The sequence below is a fragment of the Sminthopsis crassicaudata genome, chromosome 2 (genome assembly GCF_048593235.1).
Source record: "Sminthopsis crassicaudata isolate SCR6 chromosome 2, ASM4859323v1, whole genome shotgun sequence".
Classification (NCBI taxonomy): Eukaryota; Metazoa; Chordata; class Mammalia; order Dasyuromorphia; family Dasyuridae; genus Sminthopsis; species Sminthopsis crassicaudata.
The window spans coordinates 550,666,679-550,690,471 of NC_133618.1; the positions used below are offsets into that span (position 1 = coordinate 550,666,679).

General features: G+C 34.5%; 1 protein-coding gene across 2 annotated transcripts in view; it reads left to right on the plus strand.

The window, feature by feature from the left end:
• Positions 1–23,793, plus strand: part of PCSK6 (proprotein convertase subtilisin/kexin type 6) — a 240,175-nt gene that overhangs the window by 56,139 nt on the left and 160,243 nt on the right. For both annotated transcript variants that reach the window (XM_074294997.1, XM_074294998.1), the window contains exons 3-6: positions 15,934–16,044; positions 16,432–16,575; positions 19,789–19,865; positions 22,923–23,011. In XM_074294997.1, coding sequence (XP_074151098.1) covers positions 15,934–16,044; positions 16,432–16,575; positions 19,789–19,865; positions 22,923–23,011 — 421 coding nt within the window. The remainder of the gene's footprint in view (positions 1–15,933; positions 16,045–16,431; positions 16,576–19,788; positions 19,866–22,922; positions 23,012–23,793) is intronic.

Below are 23,793 nucleotides of genomic sequence, written 5' to 3' on the forward strand. Positions count from 1 at the left end.
GACCCATTTTGATCTAATCTTAGTATGTAATGTTAAGTGTGGGTCCATGCCTAGTTTCTGCCATACTAATTTCCAGTTTTCCCAGCAGTTTTTGTCAAATAATGAATTCTTATCCCAAAAGTTGGGATCTTTGGGTTTGTCAAACACTAGATTGCTATTTTTATTCAGTATATTGTCCTGTGAACCTAACCTATTCCACTGATCAACTAGTCTATTTCTTATTCAATACCAAATGGTTTTGGTGACTGCTGCTTTATAATATAGTTCTAGATCAGGTACAGCTAGGCCACCTTCATTTAATTTTTTTTTCATTACTTCCCTTGAAATTCTCGACCTTTTGTTCTTCCATATGAATTTTGTTGTTATTTTTTCTAGGTCATTAAAATAGTTTCTTGGGAGTCTGATCGGTATAGCACTAAATAAATAGATTAGTTTAGGGAGTATTGCCATCTTGATGATATTCGGTTGCCTTATCCAAGAGCACTTAATGTCTTTCCAATTATTAAAATCTGACTTTATTTTTTGTGGCAAGTGTTTTGTAATTTTGCTAATATAATTCCTGACTTTCCTTTCGTAGATATATTCCCAAATATTTTATATTATCGTCCGTTATTTTGAATGGAATTTCTCTTTGTATCTCTTGCTGTTGGATTGTGTTGGTAATGTATAAAAATGCTGAGGATTTATGTGGATTTATTTTGTATCTGCAACTTTGCTAAAACTCTGAATTATTTCTAATAGCTTTTTAGCAGAGTCTTTGGGGTTCTTTAAGTATACCATCATGTCATCTGCAAAGAGTGATAGTTTGATTTCCTCATTACCTACCCTAATTCCTTGAATCTCTTTCTCAGCTCTTATTGCCGAGGCTAGGGTTTCTAGTACAATATTGAATTGTAATGGTGATAGTGGGAAACCTTGTGTCACTCCTGATCTTACTGGGATAGGTTCCCCTTTATTGCCATTACATATGATGTTTACTGACAATTTTAAATATATGCTCCTTATTATTTTATGGAATAGTCCATTTATTCCTATATTCTCAAGTGTTTTTAGTAGGAATGGATGTTGGATTTTATCAAATGCTTTTTCTGCATCTATAGAGGTGATGATATGGTTTTTGTTAATTTGGTTATTGAGATGGTCAATTATGCTAATAGTTTTCCTAATATTGAACCAGCCCTGCATTCCTGGTATAAATCCCACTTGGTCATAGTGTATTATCCTGGGGGATGATTTTCTGTAGTCTTTTTGCTAATATTTTATTTAAGATTTTAGCATCAATATTCATTAGGGAGATTGGTCTATAATTTTCTTTCTCTGTTTTCAGCCTACCTGGTTTAGGTATCAATACCATGTCGGTGTCATAAAAGGAATTTGGTAGGACTCTTCAATCCCTATTTTTTCAAATAGTTCATATAGCATTGGAGTTAGTTGTTCTTTAAATGTTTGGTAGAATTCACATGTAAATCCATCTGGTCCTGGGGATTTTTTCTTAGGGAGTTGGTTAATAGCTTGTTCTATTTCTTTTTCTGAAATGGGACTATTTAGACTATTTACTTCTTCCTCTGTTAATCTGGGCAAGCTATATTTTTGAAGGTATTCTTCCATTTCATTTAAATTATCAAATTTATTGGCATAAAGTTGGGCAAAATAGCTCCTAACTATTGTTATCATCTTCATTAGTGGTGAGTTCTCCCTTTTCATTTTTAAGACTATCAATTTTGCTTTTCCTCTTTCCTTTTTTTAATCAGATTTACTAAGGGTTTATCTATTTTGTTGAATAGTTTTTTCATAGAACCAACTCTTAGTTTTATTAATTGATTCAATAGTTTTTTTACTTTCAATTTTATTAATCTCACCTTTTATTTTTAGAATTTCAAGTTTTGTGTTTGTCTGGGGGTTTTTAATTTGTTCCTTTTCTAGCATTTTTAGTTGTAAGCCCAATTCATTGACCTTCTCTTTCTCTATTTTATGCAAGTAGGCCTCTAGAGATATAAAACTTCCCCTTATTACTATTTTGGCTGTATCCCACACATTTTAGTATGATGTCTCATTATTGTCATTTACATATAGTTTTTTTATAATATGCAATATCTTGTTTAATCCTCATAACCTCCCTATAAAGTTAGTGCTATTCTAATCCATATTTTAAAGATAAGGAAAAGAAAAAAAAACTTTTTTTCTGCCTTGTAGGGTAACTTGGGTACTTGAACCTTATTTCCAAATCAAAAATTGGTGGAGGAGAAGGAGGTTTGATAAAGGATCTATCCTGTCTGTCTTTTTTGAAATGAAAATTTTTGCTGAACTTTTCTGAAGATCTTATCTGTCAACCTTAAAACAAATTCAAAGTCAATATGAGAAATTTTTATGATAAATTTGGAGGGGGAAATCTTTGTTATCATCACATTCAAGATTCATTTCAGTAAAGACAATTTCACAAATGTGGAATGATAGAGATGGCAGGATCTTTTTTTTTTTTTTTTTTAATCAAAGCTTTTTATTTTTCAAAACATATGCTTGGACAATTCTTCAACATTAGCCCTGTGTTCCAATTTCCCTTTTTCCCCCAAACCCTCCCCTAGATGAAAAGTAGTCCAATATATGTTAAGCATGGTAGAAATATATATTAGATCTAATATATATATGCATATTTATACAATTATTGTGTCATACAATAGAAAAAGTGAATTAAAATAAAATGCAAGCAAACAATAATAGAAAGAATGAAAATGCTTTGTTGCAGTCCACACTCAGTTCCCATAGTCCTCTTTTTGGGTGTAGATGGCTCTCTTCATTACTGGACAATTGGAACTTGTTTTAATCATTTCATTGTTGAAGAGGGCCACGTCCATCAGAATACATCCTCATTCACTATTGTTGTTGAAGTGTACAATGATCTCCTGGTTCTGCTCATTTCACTTTACATCAGTTCATGTAAGTCTCTTCAGGCCTCTCTAAAATCATCCTGCTGATTGTTTTCTTACAGAACAATAATATTCCATAACATTCATATACCACAATTTATTCAGCCATTCTCCAATTGAGCCATCCATTCTGTTTCCAGTTTCTAGCCACTACCAAAAGGGCTGCCACAAACATTTTTGTACATGTTGGTCCTTTTCCCTTCTTTAAAATCTCTTTTGGGTATAAGCCCAGTAGAAACACTGCTGGATCAAAGGGTATGCCCAGTTTGATAACTTTTTGAGTTCCAACCTGTTCTTCAGAATGGTTGGATTTGTTCACAGTTCCACCAATAATGTATCAGTGTCCCAGTTTTCCCAAATCCTCGCCAATATTCATCATTATATTTTCTTGTCATCTTATCCAACCTGAGCGGTGTGAAGTGGTATTCCAGAGTTATCTTAATTTGTATTTCTCTGATCAATAGCAATTTAGAGCATCTTTTCATGTGACTAAAAAGAGTTTCGATTTCTTCTTCTGAAAATTGTCTGTTTATATCCTTTGAACATTTATCAATTGGAGAATGGCTTGAATTCTTACAAATTTGAGTCTATTCTCTATATATTTTAGAAATAAGGCCTTCATCAAAACTTTTCAATGTAAAAATGTTTTCCAAATTTATTGCTTCCCTTCTAATCTTGTCTGCATTAGTTTTGTTTGTAGAAAACCTTTTTAATTTAATATAATCAAAATTACCTATTTTGTGACCAATAATAATCTCCAGTTCTTCTTTGGTCACAAATTCCTTCCTCCTCCACAGATATGAGAGATAAACTGAGATGGCAGGATCTTTAGAAATCATCTTTCCAACTCGTTCCCCTATAGCTGAGGAAATTGAGCTCTAGAGAGGTGGAGTTATCTTCCTCAGAGTCTATTAGAACCATATAGTGTCTATAAAAGGATTCCTGTTCTCAGAATTTGCTTTAAGTGGGCCAAAGCAGCATATGACAATTTCTCATGTGATTGTAGTTTAGTCATTCCAGTAATGGTCGACTCTTTGTGACCCCATTTGGGGTTTTCTTGGCAGAAATGTTAGAGTTGTTTGGCATTTCCTTCTCGAGCTCATTTTATACATAAGGAAACTGAGACAAACTGGGTTAAGTGACTTGCCCAGGATCACACAGCTAGCAAGTATCTGAGGCCAGAATTGAACTCAGAAAGATAAATTTTACTGACTTTGGGGCCAGCACTCTATCCATTGTACCACCTTGCTGCCCCAATTTCTCAAATACTATATTTAAGTTTTACATTTAAAGATTGCTAAATTCCATCAGTTTCTCTGAACAACACATCCAGAGTCAACTTCCAGTAAACATTTCAGAAAGGATCTTTCACTCTGTAATTTCTGAGGAGGGCTAGGAATCAGCCTCCCATAAAACCAAGAGTTACTTTGAGAAACATCTGTGAAGAGAGACAAAGGAGTTAACTGGCTGGTGCCATCTCTCATTATTTTTGCATTTTCTCCAAATTAATTAGTGCCCAGCAATTTATTGGCCCCAATAATCTAAGAGAGCAAGATCTTTAGCAAATGGGTAATTCACACAGTTTTGCAGTGTTTAAGTGGATTATATTTAATACATTGTTTTAGGAGCCCTAATAGTTATAATCTGGCTTTTTTTTTAAATTAATCAAAACTCTGAGTAGTCTTGCACTTATACATTTGAAGTGGGCCTCATGGAGCCCCTTGAGTCTCAATACTTTCTCTCACTTCAACCTAACATCCAAACATTATTGAACTATTCTGGCAATATCTCCAACTCTCTGCGTTGCTTTCTAGATGGCAGGGTTAAAGGCCTAGCTTGTGTTTGAGAAATCGATATAGATCAATAACCTTGTTTAGAAGGACAGCTGATGAGATTCTCTGCCTTAGCTTTTTTTTCAGTTATATGACATTCATTCCACAAGTGTAAGTTGTGAAAATACCATCTGTTGTTCACCTTATCCAAGACCAACAGTTTGTAATAATTTTTCCTGATATTTTGGCAGTGTGACAGTGGCTCACAAGTGAAAAATAAGTAGCAAAAGATTTAAAAGGCATCCCTAAGGAAACTACACTAGGGCACTTTATATACCCGACATCATGTTAATAATGTATTAATTCCAGATTTAAAGGGTACATACTCAGAGTATTTCTAAGACTCCTTGTGAGGTCTCTTTATTTCTTTTGATAATTTGGTATAAACTGGTTTTTGTATCCTTTTCAATATTGGTAGATGTAGAATCTTTGATAACATCCTACTAAAATGCCTTGTCATGGTGGGAGAAGGGAGGAACTAGGCTATGACAGGACAGCTCAACCTTCCAACAGCTCTTGCTCCCGTGTTGGAAAGGCTTCAAGTACAGACCTGGTGATGGACAATGTGTTTGTCATCCAATGACTAGCCTGGCCAAGATTGAAGAGATTCAGTGCCAAGATGTTGGCTGCCAGGAGATGAATGTTTTTGACCACAGTAGTTTATGAGGATCATCTACCAAAGTATGGAGGTCTTTCTATCTGTCAGTGCAGGGAGTACATTTAGCACCATACCTGGCACTTAATGGAAACTTAATATATGTTTACAGATTGCCAGTGAAACAACAGATCTTTTGATGTATAGATAAAGTAGAAGTGGACACAATTTAAGCTTCACATTTCATTCAGTTAATCAGCAAAACATTTCTGAAGAGTACTGCGTGATAGGCACTGTTCTGGGTGCTGAGAATATAAACCCAAATTGATAAGTATATTAAAGGAAGGACTTGGCAAATGGGAGGAAAAGTTACAAGGGAAAGAGACTTTATTCCCCACCTCCCTTTTAAAATGACTACTTACTGGAAAAATTCAGGCACTTTATACAGATTCCCTAAGAAACATGATTTGTATTTGTATGGGATGTAAAGTGGCATTTGGCAAACCTTGCCCTTTCCGAAATCACTTATATTTGACCTTCCTGAATGTCAGACACCACTAAAAAGCCAACAAATGTCATTCTAGTAGACATTAAAACCCAATTTACACTTTCTTCTCAGAAGCATAATCTTTTAAAGCTATTTTTGGTTACAATATATTTGTAAAGTTTAGAATCTGAAACCTACTAATTTCACTTTAATGGTGGAGTCCTTGGAGAAAGCTCTAAGCAAACCTCAAATCCTAATGTGACATTTCCCCTTGCACCTAATTTCCACTTTATTTTTTATTAAGGAAGATTAAGGAATGCTACCACTGCATTCGGGGAAAATCCTTTGAACTTCTTAGTTTGCCAACTAGTAAACCGGCACCCATCTGTATATCTGAAAATCTTACCTGGTGTAATAGATCTCCAATAAGTGCTTACTAGAAAAGGGAATAAGCATTTATATAGCACCTACTACATGCCAGACAATGTTCTAAATGCTTTATAAATATTATCTTATTTGATCTTTTCTAGATTACCGTGCCTTGAGTGCTGTTATTATCTTCATTTTAATTGAGGAAACTGGGGTAAACAGCGGTTAAGTGACTAGATAAGAGGTTAAGTAACTGGAATCTTCCTGATTCCAAGTCCAGCAGTCTATCCACTGAACCATCTTTATGTGGTATTATGTGCCAAGGAGCAAGCCAGGAATAAAGACAAATGACAAACACTTCTCGCTTTCTGGAAGCTTGCATTATATCCTGGGAGTCAACCTGTACATAAGTTCATTCAATGTAGTTTGGAGAGGAAAGGTAGCAGCTTTAAGAATCTGGACAATCTTTTTATAGTAGTGGATATTTGAAGGACACTAAGAGGCAGTGGGGAGAGGGGAGTCATTCTATTCTATATGTTGAAGAATCACCAATGCAAAGGAATAAAAATAAGAGTTAGAGTGATTGCAGCAGTGTGCATATGGACAGTGTTGTTGTTATTGTTGGTCAATCATTGTGTTTATGTCCTACTCTTTATGACCCATTTGGGATTTTCTTGGCAGAGATTTGCCATTTTTTTCTCCAGCTTATTTGATAGATGAGGAAAATGAGGCAAAAAGGGTTAAGTAACTTGCTCAGGATCACATAGCTAGAAAGTGTCTGAGGCCAAATTTGAATTTGCCTTCCTGATTTGAAGCCCAGCAATCTACCATCTGGGCCACCCAATTACCTTAATGCCAATTGGCCATGTACATAAAGGCAAGAGTTAGAGGAAATAGGAAGTCACTTGAATTTTAAGTAAGGGAATTCCATGGTCAAACCTATACTTTAGGAAAATCTCTTGATCAGCTGAATACAGGTTGGATTGGAGTACATAGATATTTGAAGTCTTTAAATGTAATTAGAGAAAAAAGAAAATATTATTTAATAAAAATATTTGTAGTAGTTCTCTTTATGGTGGCAAAAAAACCTGTAAATTGAGGTTAAAATCAGTTAAAGAATGGCTAAAGAAGTTGTACTAAATAAAGGTGATGGAATACTATAATGCTATAAGAAATGATGAACTAGTTCATTTTAGAAAAATATGGAAAGATTTGCATGAGTAATGAGGAGTGAAAAAAGCAGAACCAAAAACATATACTATATGCAGTAACAACAATATTGTTTGAAGAAACAAATATGAATGATTAAGTTTTCTAAATATTATAAATAATCAAATTAACCTACAAGAGACCAATGAAGGAAAATGCTATGCACTTCCAGAGAAAGAATTATTACTACTTATTTGTGTGTGTGTGTGTGTGTGTGAGAGAGAGAGAGAGAGAGAGAGAGAGAGAGAGAGAGAGAGAGAGAGAGAGAGAGAGAGAGGAGAGAGAGAGAGAGTGTGTGAGAGGGTCTAGTGCAGAGTGGGGAGAGAAGGAGTTCAGAACTTAAAATGTAACAAGTAAATACAAACAAAAATCCAAAATTAATTGAAAAAAATTAGTTCAAGCAAGAGATATGATAATGAGGACCTAAACTAGGATGAGTTGCTACATGAGTGAGAAGATAGGGCCAGATGTGCAAGATGACAAGATTTGGCAAGTGAATGTGGTATCAGGGATGATACCTAGTTTGGAACCTGGATGACTGAAAGTATGACAATGCCTTTGACAAAATATAGGCGTATTTGGGAGAAGGTTCTATTTGTAAGAAAATATAAATGATATTGGGAATCCTTGGAATTCCCATTGCGTTAATGGAACAATCCATGGTTTCTTCTCCCTTGCTCTGCTAAGAGATTTCCTTTTTAGTTATTACTCCTCCATTCTACTCTTCTAGTCCTCCCACACAAACGAGAAGTGAAGATTCTTCATAAAATAGTTGACTCTGCTTGGGCTACTGCTTCACTACAGTACTTATCAATTAGCCAAATAGCGAACGCTTATTAAGCCCATACTATGTACCAGGACACTTTGGGAATCTAAAGAAAAAGCAAAAAACTTACTTTCTAATGTGGGAGGCAATACGTTTATCTATAGGTACATGCAAGATTGTTGTTGTTTGTCATTCATTTTTGAAAAGGCCCAATGACATTATGAGTTTGTATCTTGATTGGTATTTAAATTGGATTTAGGGGAGGACAAGTTATACAAAGTATCAGCTGCATACAAAGTAGCCTGATGGGGAAAGCATTAGTTAACTGGGGAAGACTAGAAAGGCTTATGACTCTTGAAGGAAGCTAGAGACTAAAAGGCCAAAAAGAAGAGTAGGGGTGTTCTACGTACATGGTAGGTGGTTAATAAGTGTTTGTTGATGGATTTATTAAGATGGCAATCATAAAGTTTCATTATGGTCCCATCCAGGGCAGGAAATCACAGTCCCTGGGACTACCTTTCTTATTTCTATTTCAGCATTCTTAGCTTTCCAAAATAATGAAAGAGCACAAAAACTTTACAGATAAAAGCAGATCTAAAAAACCACTAACAAATCAAGGATTTGTTATGTAAATTAAATTCTTATATGAAGCAAGAAATATCCAAAACATCATGGAATCTCATTAGAAAAACATCAAAATAATTTCTTATTTTGTACTAAGAAATATTTTAAAAGTCCTATGCTCACTTAGAAGATGTAGAAGACAGAGTCTTTGATAAAATTTAATTCAAGTCAACAAATATTTAATAAGTATCTGCAAATGTGGAAGGCACTATTTTCAGTATTGGACATATAAAAGACAATAAAAGGATAGATAATTCCTGTCCTCAGGGAGCTTACAATCTAGTTGGGGGAATGAGAAATGATATAATATATAGTTAGATATATAATAAAAATAATTTGAGGAAAGAGAGATTCTTTAGCTCTTGAGGAAAGAGCTAATTCCTGAAAGATGGCTAAGGACTTTTTAAAAAGAAGAAGAATTTTCTTCAAGTAGATAAAAGAATTAAGTAGAAAAAACAGGGGTCAGCATATAAAAGAAAGCTACTTGAAGTATTTCTATGGGGAAAAACCAACCAGGTACAAAATATGGACTCTACTATTTATAACCCCATTCTATCCCTAAAGATTAACCCTGGATAAGGTTAGGGTTGGAAGCTGTCATAAGCTGGTTTCCTAATGTGGTTGGAAGCCTTCCCATTTTCAGTAAGAAGAATGTGGCACAGAGAAGTTATACCATCAGGGGCTAGAATCTTCTGTGACAAGTCATTCAAAGCATTTGTCAAGATGTAGATTGTAATACTAAAATAAATTCTCAAAGAAAAGTCTGGAGTGGAAGTCGGGTCAAAATTAGGCTCAAAAAATGTTAGAAGGAGTGAACAAGAAGTGAGGTCTGAGATCAGTCTACAGGAGGTTGTTATCAAGTTTGAAAACAGGAAGTTGGATATTTGACAAAGAATTCCTTCATTTGTTGCATAAACTGTTAGTGTTTGCTAGCTCCACCTACCAACTTTGTCTCAATTTAACCTGGCAAGATAGTACTGCTACTGCTACCTTTAATAGCCATAGCATTACTGAAATATTTGGGTATCCAATTTAAACACTTCCATTGTCCACAGGTAGTATTAAGACTGTTTGCAGTCACCATAAAACAAGAAAAATATTGGTGAGATTAACATCAGAATGAAGAAATCAAAATAATATTTACTAATGACAAACATATATTTGGAAGATTCAATGTTCCCAATAGCAGCTAAGAATAATTGTGACAATAAGTAGCTGCATCAAATTCTCTGACTCAGAAATATTTAAAAACAATTTTTTATTATTATATCTTTTTATTTACAAAACATATGCATGGGTAATTTTTTCAACATTGACCCTTGCAAAGCCCTCTGCTCCAAAATTTCCCCTCCTTCCTCCCACTCCTTCTCCAGATGGCAGGTAGTCCAATACATGTTAAATATGTTAAAATATATGTTAAACCCAATATATGTATACATATTTATACAGTTATCTTGCTGCACAAGAAAAATCGGATCTAGAAAGAAAAAAAACCTGAGAAGGAAAACAAAAATGCAAGCAAACAATAATAGAAAGAGTGAAAATGCTTTGTTGCGGTCCACACTCAGTTCCCATAGTCCTCTCTTTGGGTGTAGATGGCTTTCTTCATTACTGGGCAATTGGAACTGGTTTGAATCATTTCATTGTTGAAGAGAGCCATGTCCATCAGAATTGATCATCATATAGGCTTGTTGTTGCCGTGTACAATGATATTCCTGGTTCTGCTCATTTCACTGAGCATCAGTTCATGTAAGTCTCTCCAGACCTCTCTGTATTCATCCTGTTGGTCATTTCTTACAGAACAATAATATTCCATAACATTCATATACCACAATTTACTCAGCCATTCTCCAATTGATGGGCATTCACTCAGTTTCCAGTTTCTTGCCACTACAAAAAGGGTTGCCACAAACATTTTTGCACATGTGGGTCCCTTTCCCTCCTTTAAGATATCTTTGGGATATAAATCCAGTATTAACACTGCTGGGTCAAAGGGTGTGCACAGTTTGATAACTTTTTGCGACTCAGAAATATTAAGCAGTTATCAAAATGATCTTATGTAGAGCAAAAACATAAAAATAGAATAATAAGATATAATGGAGCTACCAGTATTCAGTAAACCTGTAGAAAACAGAAATTCAGAAAGGGTTAATTATCTAATAAATATTGAGAACAGCATATAGCAGGATGGCAGAAAATTATTTTAGATAATAATCTCATTATATGGTATAACAAATTTTAGTTACATAATAAGGAATTGCAATTTCATCAGTGTGGGTAATTCCAATAACTGCATATATCAAAATTCCCCATGATTCCAGTCTTCTTGGATTGTTCTAATCATAATAATGTTAACTGATGACCAATTTGTATAGCTCATCACTAGACTAGCTCTCAAAGCCTGCCTAGCTGGATAAAATTTGTCAGAACCTTATAGAACTTATAGCCTTAAAGAACTCAGAGTCCTCTTCATTTCATGATAAGGCGTCAAAGTGTATTTTTATTGATGATATAAGAATAATAAATAACTTATAAGAAATAGGATAAAATGGGATAATTTATGTATTACTTGGGAGATGTGTTGAGTGTCTATTGAACACATAAGAAGTCCCATTAAATAAATTCAATTATGTGAACAAAAGAAAATCTGTAACAAAAATACTGAAATAAAAAGAAAATTACAAATTGAGAAAAAATTCCATTTGTAACAAATGAAACAAAACTTCTAATATTTTGCAAGAAATAGTTACAAATATTCAAAGGAAGTACCAACTCTCTAATGGAAAAATGGTCAAATAATTTACAATTTATAAATAATAACTTTTAAAATTGGACTTTTCTAATGACCAAAGAAATAAAAATTAAAACACTTCTGAGGAATTGCTTCAGGCCTACCAAATTAACACAGCAATGAAAAATCTAGTAATAACAACTAAGCAATGCTGGTGATGCTGTTGATAAATAAATCTATAATTATATTATTGTTGAAATTGCCAATTGATGAAATCTTTTTTGGAGAACAGTGTCTCCCAACATTTGATTTTTCTCTCCATTAGACTGTGAATTCTTTTATGTCAGGGATTGTCTTTTTCTTCCTTGTGTATCCCTATCACTTGGATTAGTAGCTTGCACATAATAGGTGATTAATAAATGTTTACTGACCAACAAGTAATACACTATGTATTTCATAAAAATAACTACACCCTCTGGCCAAACAATCTTATTACTGTGATTGTATCCTAAGAACATTATTTAAAAAGAAAAAAAAAGACTTCTTTTCAAAGACATTTATAATAGCATTATTTATAATTGTGAAAAACTGGGAACAAGCTACATTTAATTTTAATCAACAAATATTAATGTATTAATCATCCATATTGTACAAAGTGCTGGGAACACAGAGACAAAAATCAAACATTCCCTGTCCTCCCTCCTTGCCCCTTCTCTCCTCCTTTCCTCCCTTCCTTCCTCTTTTCCTCCTTCCTCCCTCCCTTTATCCTTTCCTCCCTTCCTACCTCCTCCCTTCCTTCCTTCTTCCCTCCTTCCCTTTTTCCCTTCCTTCTTTCTTCCCTTCTTTTTCACCTCCTCCCTTCTTCCTCCCCTCCTTTCTCCTTTCTCTTCCCTCCTTCCTTCTTTCCTCCTTCCCTCTTTCCTTCTTCCTTCCTTCCTTCCTCCCTCCTTCCTCCATTCCTTTCTCCTTCCTCCCTTTTTCCCTCCCTCCCTCTTTCCTTCTTCCTTCCTTGCTTCTTCCTTCCTTCCTTCCTCCCTCCTTCCTCCATTCCTTTCTCCTTCCTCCCTTCTTTCCTCCTTCCTCCCTCTTTCCTCTCTTCTTACCTCCTCCCTTCCTCTTTCCTTCCTTCCTCTTTTCTCCCTTCCTCCCTTCTTTCTCCCTTCTTTCCTCCCTCCCTCCTTCCTTCTTCCTTCCTTCTTCCTTCCTCCCTTTTTCTTCTTCCCTCTTCCCTCCTTCCTTCCTCTTTCCTCCCTTCTCTCTTTCCCTTCCTTCATACTTTCTCCCTGTCTCCCTTACTCTCTTTCTACCTCCTCTCCCTCAGTCTTCCCTGGCTAGCAGCTTGTTAGCCAGTGGCCAATCCCATTATTGATAGGGACATAAGCTGCGATGTACTCTATTTCTGACCTCTGGCAGTTCCTTTTGCTTAGGATGTCTGGTGGTTTTCAGCCCCTAAGAACTTACCTATAAATGTCAGATTTAATGTAGAAAGCCAGTTGACTTTACCAAAGCTCATAGCTCTCAAAGTACAAGTCATCCATTAGTCTTTACCTCCCCAGAAGCAGGGCTTTTACAACATGTAGACAGATATGGGAATACAAAGAAATTTCAAGAAGCAAAAAGCTACTTCAAAAGGGAAAGTCTCACCTTTGGTGGGATCAGGAAACAATTTTATAGAAAATGGCTCCTAAATTGTGCTTCAAAAAAAAGTCAACAGTTCTAAGAGGTGGTGCTAAGGAGGGAGTGCATTAAAAACATGAGAGACAGCTTCTTTAAAGATTAGGAGATTGTTACCTGAATTCAAGGTAACAATTAGCAGACATAAGTATGAACAGAATGTTGGCCAGGAGCACTCTCAGGCCAATTTGTATATCTTTACCTTAATTGTTTTACCTTTATAAATCCTTAAATCTTGAATTATAACATAAGCTCATTAAGAAAAGTGATAATTTGGTTCAACATATTTTGTACACCTAGTATCTACATATAGTGGCATTTAATAAATGTTTATTGATTAAATGGGCTAACTGACTTGAGAGGATGGTGTTGTCAAAAATTTTCTACAAGGAGGTTTCCAAAAGGAGATGACTAAGGTCCAAGTTCTTGAGTTGTGGGAGCCTGACACATCATCATATCTTGACATCAGGATCATTTTATGAGAGACTAGCAAAATATTCCAGACTTTATTGTCCACAATCACTCCTCAGAGATAATTTGCTCAGGTTCTCACATTAATTCTTTCAAACCAAAAGTGAATTTTTAGTAAGATCAGTGTACCTTACTAAACACCTAACTTGTAATCAACAAATAACTTATAACTAAGGAGGAGGAAGTTCTTTGTGTGCTCATTATTGTAAATGAAACATTAGGCCTGATCTAGGAGATTGCCATGGTTATTTCCAGCCATATGGAGTTAATGAATAGAGTAACCAGCATGACACAATGGTGGGGATGTCTCTATACTACCAAAAAGAATTACTACTAGGATGTAATAGTATGTGCAATTGCGTTTTTAAAATATGATATATAAAACTGACTTCACTTAAAAAGTAAAAAAAAAAGTTTTTTTTAAAAAGTACCATTTATTAACTTTTTTTTTTGAAATTTGAGATGACTGAGATGACATAGCCAGTTTGCATTCAAAGTGAAATTTAAGGTTTTCCTTGTATATGTACACTATATATATATATATATGTATATACATAATTTAACCTTTGTATATCATATGATTATATATAACTTAGTGTTCTTTATATATAATATATTGTATAATAATATGTTTTTTATATATGTGTATGTTTATATATCCATATAATCTTTAGTAAATGATGAACCTTCAAAATATCATCAGGGAATATGATGAACAGTATCTGAATTTATAGGTTGATTTACCACAGAAATATTTGATAGCTTAGTTAAATTATCTAATACTTTACATTTGGGATTTTTGTTTAGTGTTCATTCTGGAATTTTTGTTTGTTTGTTTGTTTTTTGGATTTTATTTTACTTTGAAAAATACATTGTTATTGTTGATTGGTATTCTACTCTTTTTCCCTAATGATGACAAGCTAGAAGAATCCTTCCTATCCTTTAGTTTGTAGGACCCCTAAGTGAGATTTGTGGAGAAAATTGTAAATTCAAGGCAGACAACCAAAGTAGAAAGCCAATCTATGATTTTGCTAGAACCAGTGAATTCCTTTTTCTTGCAAAATTTCCTATGAGAAAAAGATTACATTTATTTTATTTATGAGCCTTCCCTTCTAAGAATCATTCCATGTATTTGCTCACTTTTCCTTGAATCTCTTCAGGTCTGAAGTGACCAAGCATTCCAATTTTGAACTTCTTTCAGAGAATGTCCTAAAAAATCTTGCCATTTACATTTTTCCCATTTCATAGATTTAATCACTGTGGTTTAAAGTCTTTCATTATTTTAAAGATGCTTGATTTTGTAGGTATAAGTATTATTTTTGTCACAAATCATAGTTCTATAACTTAATAAACTGTCTTCATACTTTGCTTCATCTCTCTTTGCAACCCATCTTCTGGTCTATGAGTTTTTTCTGAACTGAGTTGGGATGGTCTTTTTTTAAATAAAGCTTTTTATTTTTAAAACATTTGCATGGGATTAATTTTTCAACATTAACTCTTGTGTTTTAATTTCCCCCCTCTACCCTCACTCCCTTCCCTAAATGCCAGTGAATCCATGTTAAATATGATAGAAATATATGCTAAATGCAATATATGCATACATATTTATACAATTATCTTGCTGCACAAGAAAAATAAAATCAAAGAGGAAAAATGAGAAAGAAATAAAATGCATAAAATGCAAGCAAACAACAACATAAAGAGTGAAAATGTTATGAAGAACCTCACTCACTTCCCATAGTCCTCTCTCTGGGTATAGATGACTCTCTTCATAAGATCATTGGAACTGGCCTGAATCATCTCATTCTTAAAGACAGCCACATTGGCATGGTTCTTAGATAACAATAACAAATACTTTACATTTCTTAGCCCTATTCTGTACTCCAAGCATTGGTAGAGTCTTCTAGCACTTATACCTTACTGGTGTGGACTTAGAGAACCAGTGATCATCTCCAACTCACAAAGGGGCATCAAAAGAAACATTTTGTAGATTAACAAAATTAATAAAGTAAGTTAAATAGCTATTGTCCTTTATCCTAGAATTTAGAATCTGAAACTTTACAATGGCATGGTGACATATGAAGATTTACCAAATAAGATGATCATAAAGGGCTTAGCACACATAGAAAACATTATGTAAATATTAGCTATGAGGTTGCAAATAATGAAAATGGAAATTTGTATTACATGTAATGCATTAGAAAGTAGGAGGTGATAACATGAATAAATGTGAACTTTTTTCACATGGTAGGTGAAGTGGCTACAACAACAAGAAGTTAAACGGAGAGTGAAGAGACATGCTCGAAGTGATGCACATTCCATTTATTTCAATGACCCAATATGGTCCAACATGTGGTACATGGTAAGCAAAAGTGCTTTCCTTTGGGGTGTCTTTTAGGTATTAATAAGTCAGTTTGATACATATTCTTTTGACAAAGTAAGTATTCCAAAAGAATACTTGAATAGGGAAAAATCTACTAGAAAAGGGATGATGCTTCTCTATAGAAATAAGGGAGAAACAGTTTAAAACAAAACACCAAATGCAATATTTCATCTTTACTTCTGGAAAATAAATGAGTTGTTTGAAATAAGGCCTGTTACTTAAAGCATGAGGAGTTGTTTTTTTTGTTATTTGTTCATGTGAAGACATGAATGTAGTCATGTCTAAACTCTTAAATTATTACCAGTTGGATAGATGGAATGTATAATCGTTCAGCTTCTGTGTTTTGGGATTCATTTGTTTGCTTAGCACTGCGGGGATAAGCACAGTCGCTGCCGATCCGAAATGAATGTCCCTGCAGCATGGAAGAGAGGCTACACAGGAAAAAATGTGGTGGTGACCATTCTGGATGATGGAATAGAGAGGAATCACCCAGATCTAGCAGCTAATTACGTAAGCTGAGCTTCATTTTATTTATACTTCCCTTGATATAGATATGCTAATATATAGTCTCATAGGATTATTTTAAATTGTCTATTTGTTTTTCTCCAAAGAGAAATATCCTTTAAAAGACTCTGCTTGGATTTCCCAGAAAATGATATCCTTCTATAAAAATTCAAATCTTCTCTATAGTAGATTCCACTTTAACTTTGCTTAAACTATTTTGAGTCTCCAAAACCAAGGGATCTGATTTCTAATTTCCACAAGCAAAATATTTGTTGTTTTGTTTTTTAATATTGAAAATTGCATTTTGTCAACTTATTATCTGACTTTATCTCATCGTTACTCTTAATTATGTCCTGAATTAGATTGCATGCTACAGGCAAAGCACATAAATGTAGCCAGCTGCAGCATGATAGCAGCTATTTGGTAGATGGGTAGGTAAAAGGGGAGGGGGAAGAAAGGAAGGATAATCATTGATCTCAAGAAACTTCAATTCATTTCATGGGATGAAACATGTGAAATGATGTAAGAAGGAAAGGAACTTAAAGAAGAACTTTTAAAAGACTGTTTAAAAGATTGTTGTATACTTCAACAACAATACTATATGATGATCAATTCTGATGGATATGGCCATTTTCAACAATGAGATGAATCAAATCAGTTCCAATTGAGCAGTAATGAACTGAACCAGCTACACCCAGCGAAACAACTCTGGGAGATGACTATGAACCACTAGATAGAATTTCCAATCCCTCTATTTTTGTCTGCCTGCATTTTTTATTTCCTTCACAGGCTAATTGTACACTATTTCAAGGTCCGATTCTTTTTGTACAGCAAAATAGCTGTTTGGACATGTATGCATATATTGTATTTAATTTGTACTTTAACATATTGATCATGTATTGGTCAATCTACCATTGGGGGGGAGAGGAGGGGAAAAATTAGAATAAGGGGTTTGGCAATTGTCAATGTTATAAAATTACCCATGCATATATCTGGTAAATAAAAACTATTAAAAAATTTAAAAAAAGATTACTCCTAGAAAACAATGAGCTTAATTGTATTTAATGAGGTTAATTCTATTTCCTCAGCTGAGGATAATAAAATAGTTTCAATTCAGTGGATGGTAGTTGAAAATATAGTCTGTTTCTTGTATGCTATGTGCTATGATGTTGCAGCTGGCTACATTGTTCCTTACGAATATATATGAAGTCAGAAAACCAGTTGCTAAAAGCTTATTTTCAGTATTAAACATATTCAATATAATATTTGTAAATATTATATATGTCCACACATGAATTTTTTTTAACCACTACCATAGGCAACAGCATGGCTACTATGATACCTTCAGAGAATCATTTGACTAGAGTAAGGAGATCCTTTCATTCTGAGGCTCAATAGCAAGTTTTGTACATTAACATTTGAAAACATTCTGGAGATGGTGATGATAAACATTTTTATTAAGAAAACTGCTTTTGGAAGTTGAATAAAAGAATTAAGATAAAAGTATATTCTCTATAGGCTCACTGAAAACATCTTTGATACAACTCCAATAGCAGATAGGACCATAGGAATATCATTATTATTGCTATTATTATATGCAGGGTATTCAAAAGGTCTTAGTGTAACTCTTAAGATCCTAAAGCTTAAAACTGAAGCAGAAGAACTGAACTCTGTATTTTTTGTTACATTCTAATGCCCTTGGGTGTTCTGCCTGAACCTTCACTCATTCTGGCCCTTGCAGCTCCTGAAGGAAGCTTAATACAATTTCTGTTACATAGTAGACAATAATTGTTGATTTGACTTGACACTATTAATGTGTAAATAGCATATATTATGACTATATTTTATTATAAGACAGGGACTGGCCCACTGACTTCATTAACATAAGCAATTCCCATCTGAAGAGATTCCTTCTACCAACACAGGTTAGCACAGGTTAGAATGTCCTCTGCAATTTTTAGCTTTTTTTTTTTTTTTTTTTTTTTTTCCTGAGGCTGGGGTTAAGTGACTTGCCCGGGGTCACACGGCCAGGAAGTGTTAAGTGTCTGAGACCAGATTTGAACTCGGGTCCTCCTGAATTCAGGGCTGGTGCTTATCCACTGCGCCATCTAGCTACTCCCTGCAATTTTTAGCCTTAAAAAACTACCATATGTCACTGAAAGCTTAAGTGACTTGCTCAGGATTACACTGTCAGTATGTGTATGAGATGAGACTTGAATCCAGATTCTCCTGATTCTGAGACCAGCTCTCTATCCACTATCTCATCCTGTCCATTTTATATTATAGGATATGTTACATTGCCTAAAGAGGAATTAGGTTGGAGGATATTATTATAACAAAATCACTGTTGTCCTTTCTGCTTCCTCAGCTTAACCAAAGGATATTTTAATGAGCCTACACAAATTGTATATACGTCATCACATTTTGTCACCTGTAAAAAGCAACTACCTGAGCAGTCATCCATAGAACATTAATTATAAAGAAATAATAGCAGGATAGGAACCTGTCCCAGCTCTGTTTCTATATGAATCTTATTATAGAAGATGAGGACAAGATAATCACAAATTAAAATGATATAGAAGGCAGACAAAGTAATGCCATTCCTGTTGTCCTATCTGGTGTGGGAAGTATCCCAAGAAGGCTTTCAGAGAATCTCTGTAGACTCAATACTCCTATCTATTAGTATAATAGATCTCACAATATTTTTATTTTTATGATGTAAAATTGAAGGAGTATAATTTGTCCCTGGACTGTTTATTTCTGAACTTCATTATATGAAAAAATAAGGTAAAAATAATTTAAATAACCTTAAATAACTGGAGACTATAAAATATAGTATTGCAAAACTATAAGTACAACTGTATAATGAGAATTTTAGCCTATCAAAATTATGTAAAAGCTATATAAATCAGTGTATTTGATATTCTCCTTGTGCTTGGACTATAAATTCAAGTTTAGATTTAATCTATATTTAAATTGATCTGTACTTAAAATTTGATTTATGCCGAAATTATCTGATTGAAATGGAGAAATTGTAGGATGAGATTATTGTACCTTGTAGATTAGATACTTTTGGTAGATGTTTTCTACAACCACTGTGCATTTATTTCTATTTTAGAAAAGAGGAATAAAAACCACAGTGCTTGCAAATGTAGATAAGGCTTCTATGTGGGTTGTGTAATTTGTATTCCTTCACTTATTGAGACATATTAATTTTAGGATGCCTATGCAAGTTATGATGTCAATGGAAATGACTATGATCCTTCTCCACGCTATGATGCCAGCAATGAAAATAAGTAAGTCTTTTCTTTTCTTTCTTAGACACCTAAAAATAATATTATGCCCAGAAAAACCTAATAAAAATGAAAGAAATTCAAGTGTTTCCCTACTTTTGGATATGTATTAGATTTTTTTGGAAACCTTAAAGTCTATAAGTTAATTACAGGCAAGGTAATATAGTAAAAAAGAATATTTGCCTTGAAGTCAGACTTACAGATTTAGACCTGGAAGATATCTTAGATATCATATTGTTCAGCCTCTTCATTTTATAGATGAAAAAAACAATTTAAGTGAATTGTCCAAGGTCATACAAGGAGGGGGCCGAGGTAGGATTTTAGTCCAGGTCTTCTTCCTCCAAATATGGCATTCTTTCCATGATTTCACACTCTCTTCCTTTAATGAGTTTGAATCTTGTATTAAATATTTAACAATGTGACATTGGACATTTCCCTTACCCTTTCCCAGCCTCTGCTTCCTGGTACATAAAATGTATTAATAATAGCACTGATTTCACACGGCTATTGTGAAACTCAAATGAGATAGAAAAATGAATGTAAAATACTTATAAATCATAAAATGCCATGTAATTATCAACTATTATTATGTTCTTCTGTTTTATTAGTGTGTAAAGGCTATCATATAGGAACATATGTAAACATACAGATATATTTAAAACTTCTACTGATAATAACAGCTGACATCAATGGAACACTTTAAGGTGCACAAATTGTTTTATACATTATTTTATTTGACTTTCACAACAATCCTGTGAGGCAAGTACAGTAGGTATGATTAATTCCATTATATAGAAGAGGAACTAAGGCTGAATGACTTGCTGCCCAAGCTGTCAAGGAAATATCTAATGCAGCATTAGAATCCAGATCTTTTTGAATTCAAATATTTCAGCCATTCTGCAACATTACTGATTCCTGAAACTTTTTTTTCAGGCATCAAAAGGCATCAGTCACTGATCTTAGTCACTAGTAGCTAGGAAAAAGCCTTCTCTTTTCTATTGTAATTGTTATATCCTGTTGCATTAAAACCAATTCTTTGATGCAGATCAAAACACCGTTTTCACTTTTTTTCTTCTATTTTTTCTTTCTCCTTATTTTTCCTTTTTGTTCTGATTTTTATCTTCCAACATGATTCATATGGAAATATGTAAAATAGATGTACATATATAGGTCTAAAATAAAAAAAAAAACTGTTCTAAATATTTTGATATTATTCCTAAGTCTAGCTTTCCCCTAACTGCTAGATTTTGGAGTAGTTGTTAACTGTGTTATGAGCTGAAGAGGACTCTCAGTTGTCTATAGACCCTTGAAAAAGTCATAATGTTATTTTGGCTTTTTTCTGATGCTGATAAATGGTGGAGTAGGCACTGCTAGTTGATAGTCCTGAGTATGTTGAAAATGGAATACACAGTTTGTTGAGAATAGAGTACTGATAGAGCTTTAGTGTTAGGCTTGGAATGATTCATGGCAATCAGAAACAGAGAGACAGAGATGGAGGGAGAGAGAGAGAGACAGAGAGATAGAGAGGGAGAGACACACACAGAGAGAGGGGGGGGAGAAGGAGACAGGGAGAGAGAGGGGGAGAAGGGAGAGGGGAGGAGTAGAGAGGGAGAAGGAGAAGAAGAGAGGGAGAGAGACACAGACACAGACAGACACGGAGAGAAAGAGAGAGAGAATGAGAGTAACTAGTTAAAACTAGTGAGTGAGGTGAAGGTGTGTGAGTCAGTGCATGTGTTTGGGGAGGTTGTTAAGGTGTGGATCCCTGAGCAATTTGAGGGTGTGTTTCAAGCCTTTCAATGCAGATCCTTGGAGGGTTAGGGAACAAGGAGAATGAAGGTACTGAAACTAGGTGGAGGCTGATGTGCTCCCTTTATGACTCGAGCCTTGAAAATGAGTGTACCCTGGCTCCAAGTGCTGCTTCCTATAGAATGGTTCCAGTAATTCCTGATTACAAAGCTCTAAAAGATGTAGCCATCAGATGAATACAGTCCTGAGCTCTCAGTAGGCTCTATACATGAAAAGAGAGAGCTTGGAATGGGAATGTGGAAGTGGAGGAAGAGTAGAATGCAGACATATCCAAAATCTGGATGAGGGTGTAATTAAGAAGTAGTGCCTGGGAAGCAGTAGTGATCATAGTGAAGAAAGAGCTAGTCTCAGAATCAGGAAAATGAGTTCAAGCTCTGCATCTGACATACCCTGGCTATGTGACTTCAGGCAAAATATTTCACTTACCTTCTTTGAGCTAAGTACAAAAATGCTGGACCTGATAATATGATAAATGAGATAAAATTTGCCAAGATTGCCCTATCAACCAGTCATAAAATTCTTCTCCAAAAGTTTTTTTCATACAACCTAAGTTGTTTAAAATGAAGAACTCTCCTTTCTCACAAAATGTAGTGTAGTCTTGTTGAGAAATTTTGATTCCTAAAGAATTGGCTTGAATTTTACTATTGAGAGAATGAACTAAGGGAATCCTGTTAACAGAGGTAAATAGAACAGATCAGTGAAAAATAAGGATCTTGTCTTTGAAAGGGCCAAGTCATAAGTATTTTTAAGGGAGGCCTTTAATTTGGTTAATGATACAAAATCTCTGCAGACTCTTCTGATAGTTTTCATTTTTAAAGTTCCCCATATTTTTGTTTTCTTCCAGAGGGATTGACAGAAAGTAGCACATTTTAAATTGGGGTTATTACTGTGAAAGGCAATTCATTTTGCTGATAATTTCTTTGTAGTCCCCTGGCTACTGTTGAGTGTTAAATCAAGAGAATTTTTTCTCAGCTTCTGTTTAAAAGACCTTAGAAATGAGTATCATGGCACTCTTATAGCCTCATATGGGAAGGGAAGACATTACATGATTGGGGATAAATATTGGGGTAAATAATGAAATAGCCACAGGAGACTATTAGCAAAAATGCTAGTGGCAAAGAGGATGAAAAACATGAATCATAAATAATAATCCCATGCTAACAAATATGTCTTGCTGCACATAATTTGGTATAATGATGTGAAACCTTTGAAACTTTTGATTTCTTATTTCTTCTCCCACCCCATCTGCTCTAGGCATGGTACTCGCTGTGCTGGTGAAGTTGCTGCCTCAGCAAATAATTCCTATTGCATAGTGGGCATTGCATACAATGCAAAGATAGGAGGTAAGTGAAGAATTTAGTAGCTTTTCTTTCACAGGGCTGGTTTGACAACTTAATCTATTACATTTCCTCAGCAGTCTCAGGATATTTATTCCAAAGGCTTTACAAGAGTCATCTATATGTGAATGGATACTATCCTCTAGCAAGTTATTAATGAGTGATCAACTTTTTCATTTATCAGGTAATGTTCTGCACATAGTAGGTTCTTAATAAATACTTATTGGCTGACTTACTGACTGAAAAATGTAAAAACTGTAAAACCCCTTGTATTTATTATTTGTTGATTTTTTAAAAGGCGTGTGATTTGGTACAACAAAAGACAACCTGACAGACTCTTTTACAACAAGCTGTCTCCCAATCATACATCAAAATCATTCAATATATCTTAGAAGACATGACAATAGAAATAACCCTATTCAACACTTCCCCATATTAAACATCAGACAAGGCATAAAATGTTAGTTATATGTTTCCTGAAGATATTCATTACTGGGATGGAAGAGATCCTGCCTAGAGTTTGGGTAGAAAAGATTTTCTTTACAGATAGTTAGGTCCTGTAGATACTCCTGTTTATAGATGACATCACTGACTGCATTGAGCCCCAGAATACTGCAACACCTACTGAGAAAGATCTATAATCACTCAGAGGAGTTTAGCTTATTTCTATTGCCCAGATTTCAACATGCATTTGTGTTGTAGATCTGTGGTGTTTGTTCATCATTGTATACAGTCAATACACAATTGGGTCCAGAGTTGCATAGCAGGATAAGAACAGGTTAGATAGC